Source organism: Quercus robur, chromosome 2, assembly GCF_932294415.1.
Source record: "Quercus robur chromosome 2, dhQueRobu3.1, whole genome shotgun sequence".
Classification (NCBI taxonomy): domain Eukaryota; kingdom Viridiplantae; phylum Streptophyta; class Magnoliopsida; order Fagales; family Fagaceae; genus Quercus; species Quercus robur.
The window spans coordinates 96,067,398-96,079,549 of NC_065535.1; the positions used below are offsets into that span (position 1 = coordinate 96,067,398).

A 12,152-nucleotide genomic window follows, 5' to 3' on the forward strand; every position below is an offset into this window, starting at 1 on the left:
ATCTTGTTAGTGCATTAGTTGGAATTTAATATATATTGTTGTTCTAAAATGTTTTGAAGCTTTTTTGAAAGCGAAGTTAGCTTCACCTTCAACAGCATCACCTTCACCATCAAGCACTGTTACAAATCTTGACTGATCTTGTTAGTGAGTATTGTTTTTCTTGATCTGGTTGGTTGTTTTGATCTTAGTTATGTTGAATGGGATATGAGTATATCTTAGAAATTTGACTTCTGTTAAATGACTTGTTTATTATTGATTTTTCTCCCTTGGTGCTGTAGGTGGAAAATATTGGAGCAACTTTCACTTGGAGTTTGGAAATGGAAGCTCTTTTGTAATAACTTTAGCTTGTAATTCTGATGTTCAATGATCTGGAGATGTCTAAAAATTTCTTCTTTGTTTGTGTTTGTGGGTTGGCCCTTTTTGTGTTATTTGGTTTACTTCAAGATATTCTTTTCTGTTTTTTTGTTTTTTCCCTAAGAGTTCATCTTAATATGTCTGGCAATTCTGCTACTGCCACAGACTTGAATAGGTGAATCTTCAATCTTTTCTCTTTTAATTATATCCTTGTTTTGATCAAAACATTGGGAGCCCAGATGGTTATTTTGATGGGAGCAGCAATGTTGATAGCAGGTTTCTGTACTAGTTATTAGGAGATATTGGTTGAATAAGGATGTGTATGTGTTGAGAGTTTTGGCTGCAAGTTTCTAAACCTGCAGACTCTCTATGCTTGAATTGTATCTACCAATATTCCTTGAAATTTCCGTTGCCCAATTGTAGATATGCAGGTTTTGGTTCTTTGGGCTTAGATAGTAAAATTATTCTTTGGGCTTATTTGATTTTGGTATGGAAAATTGGGCTTATAATTATTACCTTGGAGTTCTGTCAGGCCTGGTATAATTTTAACAGTTCCAATTGCATCAGTCCTCCATTTTTAAAAAAAAAATTTTATTAAAAAAAAAGTGTCCAACCCAAGACCCGACCCGAGACCCGGAAAACTGACCTGATTACAAACCCGATTTTTCGGGTCGAGTCGGGTTGGGTTTAAGGCAGTTAAACCCGATTTCTATCGGGTCGGGTTTCGGGTCACAGTAAACCCGACCCGACTCGATCCAATATCAGTCCTAGCAAGAAGGCTTAAAAAAAATATTATTTTATCTCTTTTGTTGAGTTTCGTGGCAAAGAGAAAGAGAGAGGAAGAGATAAAGAAATTAATAAAATAATGAATAGTGTTTGGCTAATGGAAAAAAATAAGAATATTGATGCAAAGTGTGTTGTGAAATTGTGTATTAAAATAGATAAAATAAGTTTTTAAGGTGTTAAATGCTAAAGTGGATGCTAAATAGGGATTGACATCGAACACAAAAATATTAGACTCATTTTATCAGTTGCAACATCATGATTAAGAATGATGGGTTATACGCATGTCATTTTACATAGTCTGAGCGTTCACTATCCCGATGTTGAATTATTGAGAATGATGGATTAATGCTGTCAAAGTTTTGGCTAACTTGTACAATTGTGTGTAATCGATGAAAAATGATAGGTTGCACAAGATAGTAGTAAGCATAAAATATTTACCATTTGCAATCTCAACAAATTCTAAAATTGGGTGTAAAACTAGTTGTGAACTGTAACTCTAAATTTAATTCGTTTACTCAGTCAAATTGGTTCTTCTGCATATCAAATTTCCAATGTTCCTTTTTATTTTATTTTATATTATATAATATTCTTTAACTGCACATAATAATGATATGCCTAGGAAATATATGGCTTACTAGAGAATAAAGTGGGCTTCATGAATACCTTTACTTTTACCCTTTTCTAATTTTATAGCCATTTATTTTGTTCTACTCTTCTGTCCATATCATCAGGAAATTCAAGACTCAAGTGCAATTATCACTTTTGACTTTTACCCTTTCTATCAATTGATATTGACAAGCTCTCCCTTTTGTTCATATCATCAAGGCTTGACGCACAATGTGGACAACCAACAAACAATGAGTGATCATATCATCAAGACATGCCATATGCACTCATTGATGGCTATACAAAGACCCATGACTCGGTCATTGTTAATAAACAGAGAAGAAATTATTTACCAAACAAAAAAACAAAATGGAGTACTATGTTGTGGGTTCGCAGTGGTGGAATTTATAGCTTCTAGAGTAGTTTAGTAGACATTGGAAGAGTTGGATGATGAGGAATTGTGACCCAACATCATGAACCACATGAACTTGCTCATTTCACATTTAGAGGTTAGAACTGAATAAGCCCCTAAAAGATATTCTTGATTGATTGGGACTTTCCACCAAAGCAAGTCCATCAATTCTATTTTATCAAATTCTGCAAAGAGAGAGAGAGAGAGAGAGAGAGAGAGAGAGAGAGAGAGAGAGAGAGAGAGAGAGAGAGAGAGAGAATTCGATTGATTGCAAAGATTTTGTTTTTTCCATTGTGGTACAACAAATATTGGATTATATCTCTCTCTCTCTCTCTCTCTCTCTCTCTCTCTCTGTGGCAATATAGCTTCAAGATTCAAGCCAATGTGATTCAAATATTACAGGGACTCATTAACTTTCTTTCTTAAATTTATTTTTTTATTTACAAGAAGGTTGTACCCAATGGCCCACTAGCTTTTTCCGTTTGAAAGAGGTGATTGGTAGGTAAGAGCCATGTCCCAAATTTTAATTAGAGCATGATTCTCAGCTTAAACTTGTAGGTCTAAAATACTTTCATAAAAAATGTTTGCCATTTTTTATTATTAATAATGTAAGAAAATAAATAAATAAAAAGGTAGTAGAAACTAGAAATACATAGTCTTTGGAGAGAGAAATAGTATAATTCTTAAACTGAAACATGGATTTAAAAAAATAATAATAATAAGGGTAAATTCCAGAAACCTACCTTGAGGTTTAAGGAAATACCAACCAGGTCCATGAGATTTCAAAATTGTCCACTATAGTCCATAAGGACAATTTTATCCTAACGGAGTTAAACTTCTGTTACTTATTTTTCTTTCTCCCCCTCATCCCTTTGTTTCTCTGTTTCTCTCGTTTAACCTCTCCTCTCTTATCCGCCATCCCTTCACAAATTTTCCAAATTTGTTCAGCCAAGTTAGGTCCTCCACACCACTCTCCACCAAGCCTAACGCCGTAGCGACGTTCTTGAAGGCAATGGTTGGCGATGGTTGGCGATGGTCACACAGAGCGTGGGTCTACGGTGGTTTATGGTTTTGGTTTGTTGTTGTGGTCTCAAGTAATGGATTTGTGGGCTGAGTTTGATTTGCAGTGGGGGTGGTTGTGGGTTCCGATGGAGTGGTGGGTTTACTACAAGTTTTTTGGATTTAAGTTTTGTTGAAGGATTTGGGTTTGTTGCTGTGGATTTGGCTGAGTTTTGTGGCCAATGGTCATTGTGGGTTAAGATATGGTGGTGCTATGGTGGGTTTGTTGGGTTTTTTTGGATTTGGGTTTTGTTGCTGAGGTGGTGGTTGTGGTTGGCTGAGGTGGTGGTTATGGCAGAGGATGACGATGATTGGACGGGTGCAGAGGATGACGATGAGACCGCCTCAGGTGAACTCTGCTTCATTTTTTTTCTCTCTTTCTCTTGCTCTGGTTTTTTTTTTTTTTTTTTTCTGGATCAATTTTTATTTAGGGAGGGAGAGAGAGAGAGGGGTTGATATGTGGTGAGGCTTGAGAGGGTAAGGAAATGGAGGCATTGGACATTGAAGGGCCTCCGCTCTCAACAAAAAAAAGTGAGGGTTTGCTGGGTGTTTTGGATTTGGGTTTGTCTTTGCTCAGTTTGCATTTTCAGAGGGAGAGAGAGAGAGAGAGAGAGAGAGAGAGAGAGAGAGAGAGAGAGAGAGAGAGAAAGATGAGCTAACAGAGGCTACCGTGAAGAGAGAGAAGAGAGAAGTTAACAGAGGCTAACGGTGATTAGGGACAAATTTGTCTTTAGGGACTAAAGTGGTCAATTTTGAAATCTCATGGACCTAGTCGGTATTTCCTCAAACCTCAGGTAGGTTTCTAGAATTTACCCTAATAATAATTAACATTCTCCTATATATTTATATTTATGTCTATTCTATAGTGAAAATTAGGATCTCTTTGTGTTCACTTTCTTTCCAGGCTGTTGAAAACAAGAATATTAAAAATGAAAATATTTCATAAAGGTACAACAACTCCTAATCTTTTATGCCTATGTGTTCATTCTTATCATTATCTATCTTCTATCCCCCTTTCCTTTGTGAATTATTTTGTAAATTCTCACTTAATTTAGAAGCTTTAATGCAAATGAATATGTAATAACAACAGATTAATATGTTAAGTATAATTTTTATATTAAAGTTTTCCTCCTCTAACCTAGGGTTTCTCCTTGAAGCCAAGGGTTTTGTAGGATTCGAGTCTTGGTAAGTACAAGCCCATATGGTTTTACATCTCACTTTAGTCTCAAGAATGTTATCTGACTTCGTGTTTAAGGGCTATGTGTCTAGGAAGTAGGAATGCCTCAAAGAGGACTTTACCAAAGTGTAATTGCGTAAAATAAATTCAACAAATGTGATGAGAATACATAGAATGTGAAATCAAGTTGTCTTAACTAGGTTAATCATGACTATATTGCAATTCTATTCTTTTGTTTTTAATTATTATTTATAAATGAGTTTTAAGTTTTAACACTAAGGGAAGGGGAAAGGAAATATTCAATTTCAAACTAGTGACCTTCACTTCAGGAGGCATGGTTCCCAGCCAATAGTTCTATTCCTTGGGATTGATAAATTGCATCTCATCCATCTTGCAATTGTTGCAGACAGCACACCTTATTAATCAGCAATCCATGATTCCAAATAGTACCTTTCAAGCATTAAAAAAACACTAATGGAAGCAAAAAGAAATGATCAAGTTCTCTTCTATGTCTTTTTAAAGTTTTGTTCTGATTGGTTGGGCTTACTCAGGCTCCAGTTTTCTCGAACTTGTGACTAAAATAAAGACTGAAGACTAGCACTCACTGGTCAGTCCATTAAAATAATCAAGCTACTTATTTGGACCTAAATTAACCAATCACAGGCCATGTGAATTTGATCACTACAAAGCTAGAGTGATGGGCCTTAGAGGTTATAACTCAAAAAGCCCATAAAAGATATTCTCGAGACTTTTTAAACAAAAGGATATATGGCGGACTTGCACCAGGGCAAGTCCATCAATTCTATTTTGTCAAATTTTGCAGAAGAGATTCATATTCGATTGGTAGCAAAAAAATTCGTGTTGTTCTTTTCATGAATTCTAGGGATCTTGGATTGTTTGAACTTTCATTAATTCCTTCTTGTTCTTTTCTTTGTTGTGTGATTAGTGAAAATTCTCTTCATTATTGTTTATTTATTTATTTATTTTCTTATATACATTGGAGTGGTTTATTTATTTTCTTATATACACCTGGAGTACCTAGTAGCACCCCTTGTCTAGTTAATTATTTCTTCTTCTTCTTTTTTGGGTAGATTTCATTCACACCTGAGGTTTGGGTTAATACCAACCAGATCTTAGACTTTTCAAAACTAACCAATTTGGTCCTTAAAGCCAATTTGGTCTCTAAAATAGTTGAGAAAAAATAACAAACTCTTTAAGGACTAAATTGGTTTTAGGAACCAAATTGATTAGTTTTGAAAAGTTTTGAACCTGGTTAGCATTAACTCAAACCTCAAGATATGTTAATAGAATTTACCATTTTTTCTTTTCTTTTTTTCTTTTTTTATTTATATAAGGGTCTAGTGAATTGCTTAGTTATTAGTTATTAGAGAGAGAAAACTGCACACAAGCTTATCATCTATCATTTTTTTTTTTTTTTTGGGGTAAACTTATCTATCATATTGGTATATAGCAAGCGGCACATATTGCCCAGCAAAATTCAAGTGTGGAGAAAGCCCCACCAAACTTAATACTCATATAAAAATGTGCTAAAGCAGGATCAAAGTAAGCATGTTCATCGAAAAAAAAAAAGGTTTAAGAACACATATTTCCCTCTTTTTTTATTACTATTATTATTATAAATGAATTTATAACCTAAGGGCAGGGGAAAGGAGATATTCAAACTAACGACCTTCACAGCATGGTCCCGGTCCCCAGCTAATAGTTCCTATTCTTTGGGGTTGAAAAATTGCACCTCATCCATCTTGCAATCCAAATAGAACCTTTCAAGCTAAAAAAAAAAAGGAAAAAAAAAAAAAAAAAAACACTAAGGAAGCCAAAAGAAATGATTTCAAAGATTATCATAGAATGCCAAACAGCAGTATATATATCAGAGCCCCCCCAAAAAAAATGCATCCATATTTGGTGAAATGCCATACGAGAAGGGTCTTGCACAAAATTGTTCGAGTTTTAGCCTATTCTCCAAGAGAAATACACTAAACCCCTGATGGTTTTATTTAAAATAGATACTGTTTTCTACTATTTCAATGAAAATTTTTCAAATTCGCTCCATCAACCAAACTCTTCAACTTCTGACAAAATATTAGTCTAACCTAACTAAAAGGATCATGCAGTCGATTCCTTCAGATAAGAAATGAGGTCTGCACGATCTTGTGGCTTCTTCAAACCAGGGAAAACCATCTTCGTTCCAGGAATGTACTGCACAAAGAAAATTTCATAAGTGGTCAAGTACTCATTTTTCATTTATATATTCTTTTTTTTGAATAACTAATAAAGATTCATTCAAAAGAGAATAAAAAGGGTATAACCCTAGTACACAGTAACACAGTTAATCATCTACTTCTGCATTGTCTGGTGGCTGAAAAGTTGTGATCCTAGTGTTCTCTTTATTCAGAGTACAGTGTGTGATGACAGATAGATTATAAGCTGTTTGAAAGGCAAGTTCGGTTGACACAATAGTCATAATATTTGGATTGCTGTTCTGATGCGGGGATTTTAAGGGGCTGCTGTTTAGGCTTAGAATTGATTAAGGGAATTGAGAGTTGCTTAGAACAAGGAATAAGGTGTGACAAAACCTTCTTAAGAGAAATCCATCTCTTGAAAATAGCACTAGGCTAATCTGTGTAAATGTATTCAAAAACTGATCACAACGTAATTACAATCTGGTACTTAAACTAGTTGTTTGGCATTGGCAGCCTTGTAGATGCTTGACAAGTGTCTAGATCCTATTGGACAACGCTTAAGTAATCTCTAACTAACTAACTAACTGGTTACAAATGCAACTACTTGAAATGCCCTGCATCAGGGCTCTCCCTGTTAAGAAGTATTTGACCTCAAGTGCTCTAGGTTGCTACAAGATTTGTATGAAGTTCTAGCCTTCTAGGATGATACAGTTGCCTTGTATAATGAGTTTGCTTCTTTGTCAGCACACCAAAGGCTGCTGCTTCTGCACAGTGAAGTCCCACACAGCTGAACCAACCTTCATCTTGACTGTTGCCTTGGGGTTTACTTTTCCCTCTTTGATAGCAAACAGTAGGGCTGCACCATCTTATACATAATGTGTGCGCTACACCTTCTACAATGGATGGTTTTTGCCTATCATGTTGACATGGTCTTCCACTGAGAAGTAAGAGATGACAAACATTCATGGTCTTCCCATCACAAAGAACACAATCTTGAAAGCTATTGATTGATAAGAACCCTAAGCACCCTCTTAAAACTCTAACTTCACCTCCTTCCTCCTCTATATTAGCATCTACTTCTTTCACAAATCAAACGTACACAGGTTCTTGAATGTATTCCTCCTCTTTGGCACAGGAAGCAGGTTGTCTTTGATGTTGGTGACCTAGTATGGGTGTTCATTTCTAAAGAAAGGAGGCCAGAAGGGCAGTACTCCAATCTCAGACCTAGGAAGATTGGGTGCAAAATCATGAAGAGGATCAGCCCCAATGCTTATGAAGTAGACTTATCTGCACACATGGCAATGTCAAATACCTTCAATGTGCAGCATCTGTCAGCCTATCATGATCCTAGGGTAGCCAAGAACACTTGAGGCCAAGTGTTTCTTAAGAAGGGGAGTCTGATGCAGGAACATCAAACAACTATTTCTCATTGCAACTTTGGTACAGGGTAGCAGCAGCTAACCAACAGCCATTACAAGCTGTAGCAGCTGAGACAGCCATGTCAGCAGTGCAGTATTCTATCCTAGTGTAGTCAAACATTTCCAGCAGCCAGCTAGGATTGAGATTAGATGGATATCTAAGTTCCTAATGCATTTCCAAGTCAGGTAGAAGCAACTGGAGAGAATATGAGAGCTGGAGTTTTCTGCTGTGACATTTGGTTAGAGATTCCAGATTCCGTTAGACCTGTGTCCAAACAGCAGGCTTAAGGCTGTTATTCCACCTGTACTCAGTTAATGGATTTACTGATTAACCAATCAGATTTAGCCATATCTCTAAATGATCTTAGCTGTTAGTATCAATCAGTTGTATAAATAGCCTTGTACTTCTTTTTTTTTTTTTGATAAGTAACAAAAATTTTATTAAAAAACGAAAAACAGCCAACCTGAGTACATTGGGAATGTACTATGGGGGCATAAATCAATAACCAAGATTACAACGATCAAGTAAAACAGGAAGGGAATAACAAGAAAAATGACAAAAGACCACACTCCAATCAAGGAGAGTGTGTAAAAAGACTTAATCTCTAACATAGAGCCTTGTACTTGTAAAACAGTTAGTTGATTTTGGTAAATGAAATAAGCTTGATAGCTTCTCTTGGGACTATGTGTTCTTGCAGAGGTGCTTATCCACCTGTATGTTACTCTAATCAACTCAAATCACTTACGTGCTCAATAAATAATCAATAACCCATCATTATTTCCCTACATCATGTTCCATTGTAACTTGTGGGGACTACTTGGAAGGGATCTTAACTCTCTCTCTCTTGATAGTTGTATCATGTATGATTAAATGCATGCATTTATAGTTCTTTCTCTTCAAAATACATTATTTTTTTCATAGATTGTATGAATTTCTCATTATACTAATTTACAGGACCATCTTGTACACTCCCAAGTGTAATGAATTTTCTTGTTTTTGGAGATAAAAAGTTCTATTACTTTATAAAAAAAGACCCTAGCACCGAAAAGATACACAAAAAAAACTGTGAAAAAGAAACATAAAAATAAAGCTGAGATTCAAAATACAAAGATCTAAAAATTGAAGTAGATAAAGCACAGAAACCTTGAAAACCCTTATCTCATATAATAGAGATCTCAGAAATAAAGACCTTACTCTCATCATTAAGAATCAAATTCTCCCAAAAGTTATAGCATTTCCCTCCCACAAAACACTCCTCATAAGACATAATAGCAAGCCATTTCATCAATTTTAGTTCACATATCAAACATAATCAAATCAGCAACAATTCATGAGCAATAAAATCCCTGGAGACCCCAATTTCCAGTAGAAGTTTATCACCAAAAGGTAGAAACAAAAATGTTAGGGGTTAATACACTACAATAATGCATTACCTCCTGAAAACATAATTATGAAAGTACTATCCAAACACTGCTCTAAATTTCATAATATTAAACTGTCAAACCACATAAAATAGATCTTATTCAGAAATATATACGTTTCACATTAACAGAGGATGTGCACCACCCCCATGTTAAACCCACTTGAACTCATGAAGTATAACCATTACTTATTGGGATAAGAATATTGTGAAACAGTTAAACTCTACTAAATACTTAAAACACTGTATGAAATACAGCAATGCAATTGCTGACATAATAGCAAGACACACCATGCACTTTATATGCAACACCATTTTGAGCCATGACCAAATAGCAGAATCAAGTGTGACAAGTATATAGCATATGTTCTTTTATTAAAAACATTTTTCAAGCAATGCAATCAATGGAAAACTTGAATCATACATACCTTCTTTGGGTTAAGCAAGTAGTCATACAACGTATTCTCTCCCCAATTCACAGCCATATTCTTATTTGCAGTAGAATAGGAGTACCCAGGAGTTGTGCCAGACTGCCTTCCAAAAAGACCATTTAGATTAGGTCCTGCACAAGTATTGCTCAAATGATTATTGTCTTGAAACGAAGAACAAGAGAATTTGCACTGTAGCTACATATCACTTTCATGTACAAAATTATAGGCACATTGCAATGAAATATCAAAGTATTCATGAGACCAAATGACAATTGCCAAAGAAACCAATGAGCTCTGACTAGAATGCCATTTCCTCCTCCCACAATAAAGTTTGGAGCGTGAGGTCATTGGCTGAAACACATAACAGCCTTAGAAAATTAGAATAGGGCAATACACAAAGAAACCAATGAGATCTGTCTCAAATGGCATTTCCTCCTCCCACAAGAATGGTTGGAGCATAAGGTCATGGGCTGAAAATCTAGTGGGTGCGTGCATAACTTACCAATCCAATGATATTCTGAAAATCCAACAATTCCCTTGCATAGACAGCAATACAATATATACTTCCACGGCATAAATTCCACCCAAATCATCAACCAAAACTTTGCATCACAATTGGAACATTTTATAATGGATTTCCATTACTTCATCACAATTTGGTGTTTCCACGAATGAATCCATAAAATTTGTTATTCTTGACAGTTCAAATTATGCCCCCTAGTCACTTCACTAAAAAACTATTCTATCCCATTATGTATATACTATAAGAAATCAACGGTTTCTAAACCACTACTAGTCAATGACCCAAAAATTTGTTCTTTAAAAAAAAAAAAATCCTTTCTTTCTCAGCAAACAAACAAAGGTAACCCCACAAAACCCAACACTTCAGGAATAATTTTTAACAGTAATATAACAAATGACATCAAGTTCTCAAGATATTGTACACACACATACACATTCACCAGATTTCGGAAACTCTCAACAAAACATAAACATACATATATATAGCATACTTTTATTTTGTATGTACCATTCCTAGCCAATTTTAACCGTTAATCTATTCTATGTTAACCATATATATAACTTTTAACATGTTAACTATTGAATGCACAGTGAAAAAGTGTGAATATCATAGAATTCTCCACACATTCATATATATATGACATACCCAATAAAAATCGATGCCAAAGAGAAAGGATTGAGCGAAAAAGGTTAACATAAAAACTAAATTCAGATAAAATTTACACACACACACACACACACATACAGAAATTCCATAAAAAAAAGTTGCAGAATCATAAGGTCAAATCAGAGAGAAACTCAAACTTAGATCTCACAGAGCAAACACTCAGAAATGCTAAGAGAGAGAGAAAGAGAGGGACCTTGTTTGTGACCAGCGCCTTTGTCGACGGTGTGGCATTGAGCGCACTTGGTCTTGAAGATTTTCTCGCCGGCCTTGGGATTTCCCGGTGGTGCTTCTGCGAAGCTCGCCATTTTTTTGTTCTCAGATTTTGATTGCTCTCTGATACAAAAGGGTTACTAGGGTTTTTAGTTTCTAATTTTCAATAAGCTGATTTAAGCAGGTCTCTGAGCTCCAACTACTATGGAGTTTTGGATTCCCATTTGACGTATCTACCCTTCGTTTTCTCGTTTAATTACACAGTCCCCCACTCGTCCACAAGCACACTCAGAGCAGAGGTATTAATCAAACCGCATCCAAACCGACCAAAACCATCCGCAAAATGAAATAATCGTACAGTGCCACATTATGCGGTGCGTAATGTAGTTATATGATAAGAAAACTGCACCGCATTCCACCCATATATATATTTATTTATTTTATATTATGTATATATATATTAATAATTTAATATTATATGAAGTAAGTGGTCAATCTAGTGTTAGTACATTCTGGTTTTATGTTAAAAGGACTTCATTTTAGTTATATACAAAATCAAAAGTTCGAAATATTATTCACTTTTTCATCTCATACTTTCAATATCACAAAATCAAAAGTTCAATAGTTATAAATATACATATAGACATACATACACTATTATTTAAAGAGCTTCTTCTATTTGGAATCTTCAAGTTACATGTCCAAAATACTCTCAAATTCATTTGTTTATAAGATTCGTTTCTAAGGCTTAAATACTAATATAAAATTCAAAATACTAATTAGTTTACGAATAATTATTTCAAATTGTAGTAGGAATACTAATATATTTCTCTATCTAAACGGGAAAGTAATATATTTGTTTCACAAATCTTATAAACCGAACTATAG

General features: G+C 35.0%; 1 protein-coding gene and 1 long non-coding RNA gene across 2 annotated transcripts; one reads left to right on the plus strand and one right to left on the minus strand.

The window, feature by feature from the left end:
• Window positions 1–43: 43 nt before the first annotated feature.
• On the plus strand, window positions 44–629 carry LOC126707613 (uncharacterized). Its single transcript, XR_007648995.1, has 2 exons — window positions 44–144; window positions 279–629. It is a non-coding gene; the product is annotated as an uncharacterized LOC126707613 (long non-coding RNA).
• Window positions 630–6,238: 5,609 nt separating this feature from the next.
• Window positions 6,239–11,602, minus strand: LOC126716048 (cytochrome c). Its single transcript, XM_050416952.1, has 3 exons — window positions 11,248–11,602; window positions 9,863–9,996; window positions 6,239–6,611 (listed from the first exon to the last, which is right to left on the minus strand). Exons 1-3 carry the CDS (start codon window positions 11,357–11,359, stop codon window positions 6,519–6,521), a joined length of 339 nt encoding a protein of 112 aa, XP_050272909.1. The 5' UTR covers window positions 11,360–11,602; the 3' UTR covers window positions 6,239–6,518.
• Window positions 11,603–12,152: the final 550 nt, after the last annotated feature.

What these genes read in the sequence shown, in the direction of transcription:
- LOC126716048 (XM_050416952.1), bottom strand. Translation starts at nt 11,359, where the DNA reads ATGGCGAGCTTCGCAGAAGCACCACCGGGAAATCCCAAGGCCGGCGAG. An exon ending in AGGCGCTGGTCACAAACAAG is followed by an intron (nt 9,997 to 11,247) that starts GTCCCTCTCTTT and finishes ATACTTGTGCAG; the next exon opens with GACCTAATCTAAATGGTCTT. An exon ending in ACTTGCTTAACCCAAAGAAG is followed by an intron (nt 6,612 to 9,862) that starts GTATGTATGATT and finishes TTCTTTGTGCAG; the next exon opens with TACATTCCTGGAACGAAGAT.